A 12,613-nucleotide genomic window follows, 5' to 3' on the forward strand; every position below is an offset into this window, starting at 1 on the left:
TCTGTGTCTGTGTCTCTGTTGTCCTTCCGTGGGGGGTCTTCCCTGCCACTGTCTGTCTGTGGACTGCGGTCCTTCCTGGCTTACTCTGAGTTGGGGTGAAGCCTCTGTCTGTGGACTGCGGGTCCTTCCTGGCTTACCCTGTGTTTGGGGTGAAGCCTCTGTTCCTGGCTTACCCTGTGTTTGGGGTGAAGCCTCTGCTCCAGGCTTATCCTGTGTTGGGGTGAAGCCTCTGTTCCTGGCTTACCCTGGGTTGGGGTGAAGCCTTTGTCCGGGTTTGTTCTCTGTCTGTATGCGAAGCCTCAGCCTTTGTGAGTTCCCCAGTCAGTGTGTGGAACGGCTGTGGCTTCAGACCCTTGGCCTGTTCTTCCTGGTTACTCTGTTTGCTGTGCTGCCTGCCCAAGACCCTTGGCCTGTTCTTCCTGGTTACTCTGTTTGCTGTGCTGCCTGCCCAAGACCCTTGGCCTGTTATTCCTGGTTTGCTCTTTACCCTCAACTCTGCCTTGCCTAGCCTGTGTGCCTACCCTGCTTGTATATCCTGAATTCTGTATCTGTCTGGCTAGTGTGTTTTCCTGGGTGATTATTCCTGTATCCTGTCTCCTCCTAGCTAGAGGGTTTACCCTGTGGGTATTCCCGGATCCCCGTTCTGTCTAGTGTGTTGCTGCCCTAGTCCTTGCTCCTGCTAGCTTCTGTACGCCTTGTGTTCCTTGGTCTGTCTTCTGGGTCTTGCTAGTGGCTGTGCAGCAGCACACAGTCTGAGTCTAGTTCCGTGCCCTGTCGCCCTCGTGTATCCCAGACCGAGGGTGGGTCCTCTGGATCTTCAGTTCCTGCCTTATCCTGCAAGTCCTGCCAGCCGCCTGCACTTCGGAGCTCAATTCCGGAGGAACGGTGGCTAGGTGCAGGTGAAGCTGTTCCTGTCTCTTCTGTTCTAGTTGCCTGCCTAGTACTACTCCAGTCCAGAGTTCCAGTACTGCTCTTCTGTGTTTCCAGTCCCGAGGTGGTCTTGCCTGCCACTGCCGCTCCTCGGCAGTGGCCCAAGGGCTCACGAACTCCAGTCCTGCCTCGAGGACCTGACAGAATGCCAAGACCCTCGAGAATGCAACAGAATGCAAAGGCCATGAGTCCGGCAAGATCATCGGTCCAGGTGGGTTGCCTGCCCATGTCTTCGTTCCCAATGGACAATTCGGGTTCCGACCCCGGTGTAGCTCCTGATTCCAGTTCAGATCCCAGTTCCGACCTGATTTTTTCTTTGGATTCATTAATGACCCTCCAGGATTACCAGGTACAACTTTTGTCTGATCCAGCCCTGAAAGATACTCCTGAGGCAGCAGCGGAGAGAGAGCGCGTTTCTGGGCGAGGGTTTTTTGAAGACCCAGTTTCTGCTATGGATCCCTCTACGAAGCTCTTCCTTTACCGCTTCCAACTTCTCTTGGATCCAGCTCTGCGGAATACTCCTGAGGCCCATGCGGTAAGGAGGTGGATGAGTGGTCCCGGTCCAGCTCCGGGTCAGAGTTCCAGTTCCAGTCCAGCTCCTGAGGCTAAGGCCGAAAGAAGGCGCTGTGGGATTTCTCCGCTCAGGACTCCTCAGCAGTCTCGGAGGTCAGGCCGAGTGAGACGTCGGACCAAGCCTCTGATTCCAGTCCAAGTAGTGCCGCCACCTTGGCGCCTGAGTCCAGTCCAGGGGGTGCTTCATACCGAGTCCCCGCTTCCAGTTCAAGTAACGCTTCCACTTAAGCCTCCGAGTCCAGTCCGAGGGAAGCTTTCGATTGAGCCTCTGATTCCTGCTCGAGTGGCGATCCGGGCCGAGCCTCCAGTCCTCATTCAAGTGGCAAGCCTTTGAAACCCCTGAGTCCAGTCCGAGGGGTGCTTCTGACAGAGTCTCCGAGGCCTATGCGTGGCACTCTGGGTCGAGCCTCCGGTTCTTGTCCAAGTGACCCGTCCAGTCAAGCCACTGAGTCCAGTTCGAGGGGGGCTTCTAACCAAGCCTCCGGTGCCAGTCCGAAGGGTGGTTCAGGTGGAGCCTCCGCTTCCAGTCTAGAGGGCACCTCCAATCAAGCTCCTAAGGCCAGTTCGAGTGGCGCTTCAGATCGAGCCTCAGATTCCTGTCCAAAGGGTGTTTGCTGCCAAGCCTCAGTTAAAGTTCGGTTCCTGCCAGGAGGCAGAGGGTTCCTCGAGTTCCTGTTCCAGTCAAGACTCTGATTCCAGTCCGGGTACCAGCCGGTTCAACTCCTGTTCAGAGTTCCAGTTCCAGTCACGACTTTGATTCCAGTCCGGGTCCCAGTCCCGGTTCAGCTCCTGTTCAGAGTTCCAGTTCCAGCCAAGATGCGGAGTTCGCTCTGAGTTCCAGTGCTAGCCAAGATGCTGAGTCCGTTCTGAGTTCCAGGATCAGCCAAGATGCTGAGTCCATTCCAAGTTCCAGTTCCAGCCAAGATGCTGATGCCGTGCTGAGTTCCAGTTCCAGTCAAGCTCCTGACGCCAGCCCGGGTCCCAGCCCCGGTTTGATTCCTGACACCCGTCCGGGTCCCAGTCCCGGTTTGCTTTTTGACTCCAGTCCGGGTCCCAGTCCCGGTTTGCTTCCTGAGTTCCGTCTGGGTTCCCTCAGAGAAGGGTTCCTCTTGAACTTTGTTCCTCTTGCTGCATCCAAGTTCCTGAGTTGGTCCAGCAGTGAGTCGAAGGAGCCTCCTGTTTACAAGCTCCGTTCCTGCCTGCCAGTGCTGGACTTCTTTGTTGCTTCCAGTCCAATGATCCATGTCTGGGTTTTGAAACCCATCAGGAGGTTTCACCACAGTTACCCCTGGACACCTGAACCCCCCATGGAGACCGGGAGGGGGGTCTTGAGGAGGAGGTACTGTCACGTCTGTGGCCGTGACCACCCTCAGCCTTACCTTCTTTCTGGGGGTCAGCAGCTCTGCTGGCTTCTGTCTGTGTTTGTGTTAGTCTTGTCTCTGTCCTGGTGTGCTGGCTGTTTCCAGCATGAACCTGATTGCTTCACTAGACCTCACCTGTGTGTGCTATGCCTCTCTAGGGAGCCAGCATCTAAGATGGCTGCCACCGGCTCTGTGCCAGCTTCCAAGATGGCTCCTGCTTGTCTTTCCTGTGGGCTCACTTCCTATGTGTGTCAAGCCTCTCTTTGGGGTCAGTGTACTTCCTGCTTCTGTCCTACTGCTGGTGACTCATCAGTGAGAGCCTTCATAAGGAAGTGCTGTGCTTGCAGTCAGGGCCTTTGCATAAGTGTTATGCTCTTAGGCCAGGTCAGGTTAGTAAGTGTCCGCTGCACTACTGCTTAGCCTCTCTCTGGGTTCCAGCCCAGCTTCTTTCTGTGTCTGTGTCTCTGTTGTCCTTCCGTGGGGGGTCTTCCCTGCCACTGTCTGTGGACTGCGGTCCTTCCTGGCTTACCCTGAGTTGGGGTGAAGCCTCTGTCTGTGGACTGCGGGTCCTTCCTGGCTTACCCTGTGTTTGGGGTGAAGCCTCTGTTCCTGGCTTACCCTGTGTTTGGGGTGAAGCCTCTGCTCCAGGCTTATCCTGTGTTGGGGTGAAGCCTCTGTTCCTGGCTTACCCTGGGTTGGGGTGAAGCCTTTGTCCGGGTTTGTTCTCTGTATGCGAAGCCTCAGCCTTTGTGAGTTCCCCAGTCAGTGTGTGGAACGGCTGTGGCTTCAGGCCCTTGGCCTGTTCTTCCTGGTTACTCTGTTTGCTGTGCTGCCTGCCCAAGACCCTTGGCCTGTTCTTCCTGGTTACTCTGTTTGCTGTGCTGCCTGCCCAAGACCCTTGGCCTGTTATTCCTGGTTTGCTCTTTACCCTGAACCCTGCCTTGCCTAGCCTGTGTGCCTACCCTGCTTGTATATCCTGAATCCTGTATCTTTCTGGCTAGTGTGTTTTCCTGGGTGATTATTCCTGTATGATTATTCCTGTATCCTGTCTCCTCCTAGCTAGAGGGTTTACCCTGTGGGTATTCCCGGATCCCCGTTCTGTCTAGTGTGTTGCTGCCCTAGTCCTTGCTCCTGCTAGCTTCTGTACGCCTTGTGTTCCTTGGTCTGTCTTCTGGGTCTTGCTAGTGGCTGTGCAGCAGCACACTGTCTGAGTCTAGATCCGTGCCCTTTCGCCCTCGTGTATCCTAGACCCAGGGTGGGTCCTCTGGATCTTCAGTTCCTGCCTTATCCTGCAAGTCCTGCCGGCCGCCTGCACTTCGGAGCTCAGCTCCAGAGGAACGGTGGCTAGGTGCAGGTGAAGCTGTTCCTGTCTCTTCTGTTCTAGTTGCCTGCCTTGTACTACTCCAGTCCAGAGTTCCAGTACTGCTCTTCTGTGTTTCCAGTCCCGAGGTGGTCTTGCCTGCCGCTGCCGCTCCTCGGCAGTGGCCCAAGGGCTCACGAACTCCAGTCCTGCCTCGAGGACCTGACAGAATGCCAAACCCTCGAGAACACAACAATACCTAAATAATAAATTAGATTGGGCATCTCTGATGTAAATTTTTTTATATTAAACCTGTTCAAGGTTTTAATTGACAGTCAGGACTTACCACATGACAAAGTTTTTTCCAAATTAAATAGCTGCCACGTCATGATTTTGTGAATCTGAGTTTTGAATATGCTATGAGATGTGGCTTGGTTTTATGAAAATGAACAGATTGGCAAGTTTTGAAGTGTTTGTTTTGAAATATAATTGTGATTTTTATTTTTTTCAGTGGACCGATCACTGACTCAGCTCTATGCGAAACATGTTGCATGTTGGCGAATGGTCCTATGAGTGAATAACTTTCAAGTTAAGTACATCTCACTATACTTCAATCTGGGTTTGCATTTTAAGTTTTCTACAAAATATATAAAATATTTATAATAAAAATGTTCAATTAAAGAGTTAATGGACCAATGAAGAGGCAGGCGAAGTCAAGAGCAAAATAGCTCTTGTGAAATGAGTCGCTGCTGAGGTCCAATGAGTTAAAGAGAAAGTAATTTGATTGTACCTGCTACAACTACTGAAGTGTTTAAAGGATATTTAGTGCTGGGTATCTATTAGCTGTATGATATGTTACCCCTGCTACTACATTTCTTGATGACTTTGGCCATATAATTTGGATTTTTTCAGACATGTGAATTATATGTATTTATGTTATTGTTTTAAGTTACTTAAATATTTCTGATCTTTGTTTTATTTTTAGGGTTTTAACAAATTTGCAGATGATGATTTTAATTTGCCTTTTACAATGAAAAGCCTACCACATCCCAATAAAAACAAGAGTTCAGGTAAAATTTTATAAATTAAAAAAATATATCAAGTTATACAATATTTTCCTTCATTTTGTTTGATTAGCTTGTGTAGATACTATCTATTTTTTTTATTAGGATTTATTTACAGCCTTTTGAAGACATTCACCCAAGGTGATATACAGCAAAAATAAGTTGAGCATAGGTAACAGTCAATTATAGCAGTTAACATATTCAAATGACAATTCACATTATGGCATAGTATGCTTTTACGATGCCAACACAATAGGATGCAAGTGAAGGTGGAACATATAGACATAAGATAGAATATGTTATGTTTATTATAAAACTTGATATACCACCTTTTTTAAAAGAAAGGTCAAAGTGGTTAACAATACATAAAATCATGAGAAAGAGAACGCCAATAAAAATGGGAAAGGATACAGCCATACATACTAAAGGGAACCGGGAAGGAAAATGAAGAGGGAAGCAGTACAGAGTGCAGTGTGTTACAGTACACTCACAGAATCAATTAGGGATAGTCCCAAAAGCCAGTTGGAAATAGTAAGTTTTTAATTTTGTCTTAAATCTGACTAACAACAATTCGGACCTAATATCAGAGTGTAAACTATTCCAGAGACTAGGCGTCAAAAAGAAAAAGGCAGAATGTCGAGTAGATTCATAATAGGGCAATACCAAATGGTTAGAATCAAGTGATTGAAGTATATGGGATGAATTGTAGGGGATGATCAAAAAGCAATGTAGGACAGGCTGCCTAAGTGTAATGTCTTGTGAGTGAGAAGAAGGACTTTAAACCAAATGTGATGCTGTATAGGCAACCAATGTAGCTAGGCAAACAAAGGAGTAACTGAATCAAAGTGATTAGCTGTAAAGTGCATGCAGATTTCCAAATTTTGTAAAGTTTGAAGATGGCATAACTGGAACGATGGGAGGCCAGCATATATAGTATTGCAATAATAGAGATGAGTTGTGATGAAAGCAGTGGTGTGCTGGAGCCGGCTCGCACCTGCTCGCAAGAGCCGGTTGTTAAATTTTTAAATGGTCCTGTTCTGTGATTTAAGGGGGAATTCGTAGCTCCTAAAAAGGGATTTTGATGTGAAGTATGTGACCACTTGTGTTAGGGACCCACAAGAGCTCAGTGCAGTATTTGTACTATATTAGTACAGTGCAAGATAAGTATTCTATTATGTTAAGCCATATGTGAAGCTTTTGTGAACTTTGATCAATTAGGGAAAATAAGCAGATTGAATTGATCTGTTACTCATTCTGTTGTCAGTTTCTACATTTCTGTATGTGCAATTGTATAAGAATATTTTATCTGTTTTATTTTTCAGATTTGCTTCCACAAAAAGCAAAACATTTGCCTGTGATTGAAGAAGAGGTAAGTTGAGTTGTGTATTTATTTGGTTCGGGGTCGATATTCAAAGTGATTTAAAGGGCCATGGACAGGTTCCTGGTCATTTAAATCACTTGTGCAAGGCTATCTGGGGATATTCTGCAGCACAATCTGATAGTGCTGCTGAATATTCCCTCTGACCACCTATATTGAAACTGTTTACTTTGTGGACAGTTCCAGGGGCGGAGTTATGGCGAAGCAGCAACCTAGCTGTCCTAACTTATGTAGCAAGTTAACCGATGACAGGTCTGAATATTGACCAGTGCCTGGTTAACTTCCAGGTTGGAGGTCATACTCGGATATTCAGTGCCAGGAGTTGCACATGCCTTTGACATTGAATATTTGGGATTAGTTCAGCCTGTGCCTTGAAGCAGCTTACCAGCTCTTCCCGCTGTGCGCTGAATATAAGACCCTTTGTTCTCCGAGGACAAGCTTGCTTATGTATTCTCACAAGTGGGTGACGCTGACCTGCGTCACCCGGTACGAGACTTATGAAAAGGATAAGCAGAGCTTTGTGGAACGTGAGACACACTCCACCGCTCATTCGAGAGTGCTTTCCTGTCTGCTACGAGAACACGGTCTCCTCAGTTCTTTTTCTACTGTTTTTTTTTTTTTTTTGTAACTGTCTCCACACATCGCTCGGTCCAAAAGAGCTTTTTGGTGCATTTCGGCAATTTTTTCATCCTTGCATTGTGTTCCCGGTAGCGGAACCCCCTTCATTTGTATTTTCCTCATAAGTTTAGTGTATTTTGCTCGGTTTTAAGTTTCATTTCTTTTCCATCGTTGTTCGGCTGCTTTTAGACCTTGACTTTGGCTGGAATTTTTCCCTTCATTTTTTGTTATGTCTTGTCCCTTTTTCAGACACCATTGATTTGTTTAATTTAGCTATGGAAGTATTTTTCCTTCCATGTTCATGAACGTTCCCAGTAGCTTTAAGTTCTGTACCCTGTGCAATCGGACTATCTCTGGGAAGGACACCCATTCTTGGTGTCTTCAGTGTCTCAGGCCCACCCATAACCCCATTAACTGTGTTCTCTGTCATCACATGAAGAAGACCCAGGTTTCCAGAAAAGCTCAATGAGAGAGGATTTTTCTTCGACGTCGGCATTGGCATCAAGGTCTGAGGCATTGGCATTGATATCGAGCGTCGCACCGGGAGTGTTGGTAAGCATGGCTGCTTCTAGACCTTTAGACACTTGAAGCAGTGTATTGAGTGGGTCGCTTTCTGCCTCGAGGCCTCCTGCTGTACAGGTCCCCCGGGAACATCCATCATCAGACCCAACCCCGATGTGTGATGGATTTGCTGTCATCTTTGTTGGCACCGAGGAGCCTCGGTGACATGCTTTGGGTGAAGGCCAAGAAGCATCGTCATCAGTCACCCTCGACACATGGTGCCGGGAGCTCCGGGGCCTTGAAGGATTCTGCACCTGAGAAGTGTTGAAGCCGGGATGACTGCTCCCCCTCCATAGAGGAGGTGCCGATATTTCGGTCTCCCAGCAGCTAAAACCGAGCTCCTGTATTGGCTCTAGCAGCTCTGCAACCTACTCCTGAACTGGCACCCCAGCTATTCCTGGTGGATGCCCCTTATACTAAGTTTCATCACAACAGAGTTGTCCTGTGCATTCACCCTAAGTTCTTGCCAAAAGTGGTGTCACAGTTCCATCTGAACCAGTCAGATGTCTTGCCAACATTCTTTCCCCAACCTTGTGCCCATCCTGGTGAAAGCAGCTTGTACTCCTTGGATTGCAAGAGAGCATTTGCCTACTGTGTGGAGCGGACCAGGCCCCACAGACAGTCCGGCCAACATTTTATTTCTTTTGATCCCGGGATGGAGGTCGCTATCGGGAAATGCACTGTTTCTAATTGGCTGGCAGATTGCTTTTCCTTTATTTATGCCCAGGATGGGCTAGCCCTAGAGGGTCATGTCTCAGCTGATTAATGTCAGAGTTATGACTACGTCGTTAGCCCACTTGAGGTTAGTGTGAAGAAACAGTGTTTTAAGCCTGTAAAATGTACTGGATACTTTCCTGCATTGATTATGTTCTGAAGTGTATTTCTCCTATTTGGCAGGCAGGTGGTGTTTCTTTGTTGTAAAGCTGTTAATACAGAACTGGGTGATTTTTTCTTTAGTTTGACACAGACAGGAAGGAAGATGCAGTATATATTTGAAATCTTGTTGACTGGCTTTGATTGGCCTTGAGTTTGAAATTACCCAGCAGTTGTTGCTGGTTGTTGCTTCAGTCTTAGCCGGGGAGGAAAGAGGGACAGGTCTCTTAACTGAGGCTCGGTGAGTTATATGTTCTGACCTTCCCAGGTACTGTTTAGACAGTATACAGATGTTTAGTTAGTGTTATAATTGATCCATATTTCAGTTACCTGTTATTCTATTTGCAGTATTTTGTTCCACTGTTCAGTATTTTTTTAAGAGAATAAACATAATCGTTTGCCCTGTTTGTCTGGACTGATAAAGAATCCTGGTGGTTTGTGTTTTGGGTCTGTGAGTGCTTTCTGGGAACAGTGGGACTACTGGGGTGTGGCCCCAGTAACCTAGAAATCATGGGGGATAACTGGAGAGCGGGAGACTCACCCAGAGGCGTTGCGACCCAGTTTGTGGGAGGAGGGTGCTAGTGTAGAGCACAAGCTGAGCTGTGCTGGAGATTTACCCTCTAAGTGGCCTCTGGGTAACCCCAGACAGGTGGCTAGGTGTTTCGTGACAGCCTTCATTGAAAAAATTTGCAAGGCTGTGACGTGGTGTTCAATCCACACATTCATATCACACTACTGCCTTACCTGACACGTGTTATGATTCTGCCGGTCTGGCAGGGGAGGGGTGTGAACTTCATTCCTGATTGGCTGTCAGGGTTTGAGCTGACGTCAGTGGGTAGTACTTAAGCCTACATGTTCCTGCTTCCCCTGCTTTGGCGTTACGTTTCTTGGTTACTAAAGCCTTTGCAGTTCTCTGTCAGAACGTTGTTCTGTGCTCTAGTTTTGTGTCTGTGTTCTCTGTTCAGGGTTTCTGTTACTTTCCCTTTGTTTGGGATATCTCGTGGCAGTGTGTGTGTGTGTGTGTGTGTGTGTGTGTGTGTGTGTGTGTGTATTCAGCTTGCTGTTTAGTTTCCTTCCTCTGGGTTCATTTCTGTGTCAGTGTGTGTGTGAGTAACTAATTCACTGGCCTCCAGCTGGGGCTTTCCCTCGCTGCTTGCAGTTCTCTGTGGGAGGCCAGCTACTTTGTTTACTCAGTGGGGGCATTGCCTGGTTCTGCCCTCTAGGCAGGCTGCTGGTCTGTGGGCCTTCCCTCAGGTTGTTTGTTTATTCAGTTATCTTCCTCCTCCCTGTTCCTGCCTCTGACTTCTGGTTCAGTAAGTTTAACCCCTTGTGTACTGTGTCTCTGCCTCTGTCTTTTGTGTGTTTTAGACAGGGGATTTTCTTCATCTCTTTTGTATCTTTGCCTCTGGCCTCTGGTTTGAGGGCTAATTTCCCTTTTGTTTCCTGTACCTGTCTCTGGCTTCTGTGGCTGTTAGTTGGCTCCTTCTCCCTTCTGTCCTGGGGGGGGGGGGGGGGGGTTCCTGGTTGCGGTGTTCTTGTGGCAGCCCGGTCTTCTAGCTGTTTTCTCCATATCCCCCTGTGGTTACAGGGTGCTTCCTGTATTAGTTTTCCTTTCCTGCGCTAGTCCCCTGGGGGGGGGGGGTGTGGCACCCCGTGCTGGTTCCTTTGGTGTACTTCCTTGTAGTCTGGGGGAGGGGTTCTGTCCTGGGTCTGTGGAGCCTCTGTGGTTGGTTTTTCCTGCGCCCTATGGCTGGTGTTCAGTGCGCGGCTGGCACCTTGGGTCCCCTGGGGACTCCTGTGTTTCTTTCTCCCCTCCCTGGGTGTGTATTGGTTCCAGTTCGGCCGTGAGGCCTGCTTGAATGCTATTTCCCTTTCTTCCTGAGGTGCAGCACGTGGATACGCTAGGGTGTGGGATAGCTGGGGTGTGTAGGGGCGGGTCGGTCTCCCCTACGCCTTGGCCTCTGTTATCAGCGGGTCTCGGCCTGGGCTCAAGGGCTCACGACCAATCCAACAAATTACAACGCAACAGTCGGTTCAGGCAGACAGTGTTGCATAATCTGTTTGGGGTCTAGAATCCAACTCCACCCTCCTAGGCCCATTTTATTTTGTTCCAGGCTGCACTCTCATTCAGTTGTATATAGTTTCAGGTTAATCTCTGTAATGTCCTCGACATTGCAAGGCCCAATTGACCAGTGTTTGTTTTTGGTGAGCCTAGATGCTAGGGATTTCCCAGTTGTGAGAATACATAAGCCTGCTTGTCCTTGGAGAAAGTGAAGATACTTACCTGTAGCATGTATTCTCTGAGGACAGAAGGCTTTATATTCTCACAATCCCTTCCACTTACCCTTGGAGTTGTCTCCTTTTTTATTTTTACTTTTGTTTTTGCTATAGTATAAAACTGAGGAGACCGCGTTCTTGCGGCGGGTGGGAAGGAACTCGCGCATGCACAGTGGATCGTGGCTTGTGCTCCACAAAGCTCTGCTTATGCTTTTCATAGGTCCTGGACCGGGCGACGCATCACCCACTTGTGAGAATATAACGCCTGCTGTCCTCGGAGAATACTTGCTACAGGTAAGTATCTTTGCTTTTTTGCTCTTGGCTCTCACATTGCAACCTTTTGTGTTGTCTTTTGAAGAAAGATCCAGAAGTATTACTCTATTATCTCTCACTGTTATTTGATACCACAATGCTATCTTAGGTTAATTTCAATAAATAGTTGCAGCAAATTTATATAATATACTCAACAACCGTTACAATTATATCCATCTTTATTACATCTTTAAATATCATATATCTAACAATTATTATCTAAAATTCCCATTATACCAATCATTCATTCATCCACTCACACAATCTTAAATCCCTAAAATCAGTGACATAAACATACCATTGCAGTGCCCAGAATGATTGTGTCACTCATAATTTCACCAAAATTTCAATAACAGTATTGTTATAGAGCCTGTCAATTACACAGTCAATCAGAGAAAACTTTTCTTCATTAACATCTTCTCTCAATCCACTTGTAACCAGTCTTTAAGTTTCTCTGTATATCAGATGTTGTTTTGCCTTTTAAAGATCAGCCTGCTGCTCATATAACAGTTCTCCACCACACCAGGCTCAAACCAGAGTCTTATTTCACAGCCTGAACCACTGCTGATTCACTGTTCTCTATTGTAACAGGCTCACACACAGTTTCTCTCACAGCGTGACTCCAATCTTCACGGAACTACTGCTGAATCTTTAATCAGTAATTCTTTCCTTCAACTTCATGCTGCCTCTCAGGAGCTATCATCACTTGTACCATCTCATTTGCTCACTGAGGTAGTATTGTACAGACCCTACACGATCGTGTTTCGCAAAAAGCGTCTTCAGGGGTCAGCAATCTAAATAAGCAACAATAATAACGTCCACTTATTTTTCACAAACATTAACTCATCCATTTAAAAACCAATATTATAAACTCTTACCGGCTCTACAGGTGGCCAAACACTCAACAGTCATCGATGTGCCGATGGCAGCGTCTCAAAAGAAGCCCACACATGCGCATATCGAGGCTTCAAAGAGACTGAGTTTAAATACCCTCTCACATTGCGACGTTTCAGCAATGGGTGCTGCATGATCTTGAAAATTTAGAAGCTACTTTGGGGAGGCAGTACAGTAATTTGACAGTTTTGCAGCGTGAAGCAGTTATAGAATTACAGAGGGATGAGAATATTATAATCCTGAGAGCCGATAAGGGGGGTGGAGTAGTGGTGCAGGATACATCGAAGTATGAACATGAAGCATTTACTCAGTTAAATGATCAAACGTTTTATAGACAGTTACAGGAAGATCCCACTGCTCAGTATCAGACGCGGGTGTATGATTTGCTAAGAGAAGCTTGTGAAAAAGGTGTTATATCTATTCAAGTATTTCGATACTTGTTTAGACAATTTCCAAAAATACCTGTGATATA

General features: G+C 47.1%; 1 protein-coding gene across 1 annotated transcript in view; it reads left to right on the plus strand.

The window, feature by feature from the left end:
• LOC115482080 (synaptonemal complex protein 1-like) overlaps positions 1 to 12,613 on the plus strand; it is a 71,624-nt gene that overhangs the window by 17,272 nt on the left and 41,739 nt on the right. Inside the window, exons 2-3 of the mRNA XM_030221643.1 lie at positions 5,150 to 5,234; positions 6,551 to 6,597. Of these exons, the coding sequence (XP_030077503.1) occupies positions 5,150 to 5,234; positions 6,551 to 6,597 (132 nt within the window). The remainder of the gene's footprint in view (positions 1 to 5,149; positions 5,235 to 6,550; positions 6,598 to 12,613) is intronic.

The sequence above is a fragment of the Microcaecilia unicolor genome, chromosome 12 (genome assembly GCF_901765095.1).
Source record: "Microcaecilia unicolor chromosome 12, aMicUni1.1, whole genome shotgun sequence".
NCBI lineage: Eukaryota > Metazoa > Chordata > Amphibia > Gymnophiona > Siphonopidae > Microcaecilia > Microcaecilia unicolor.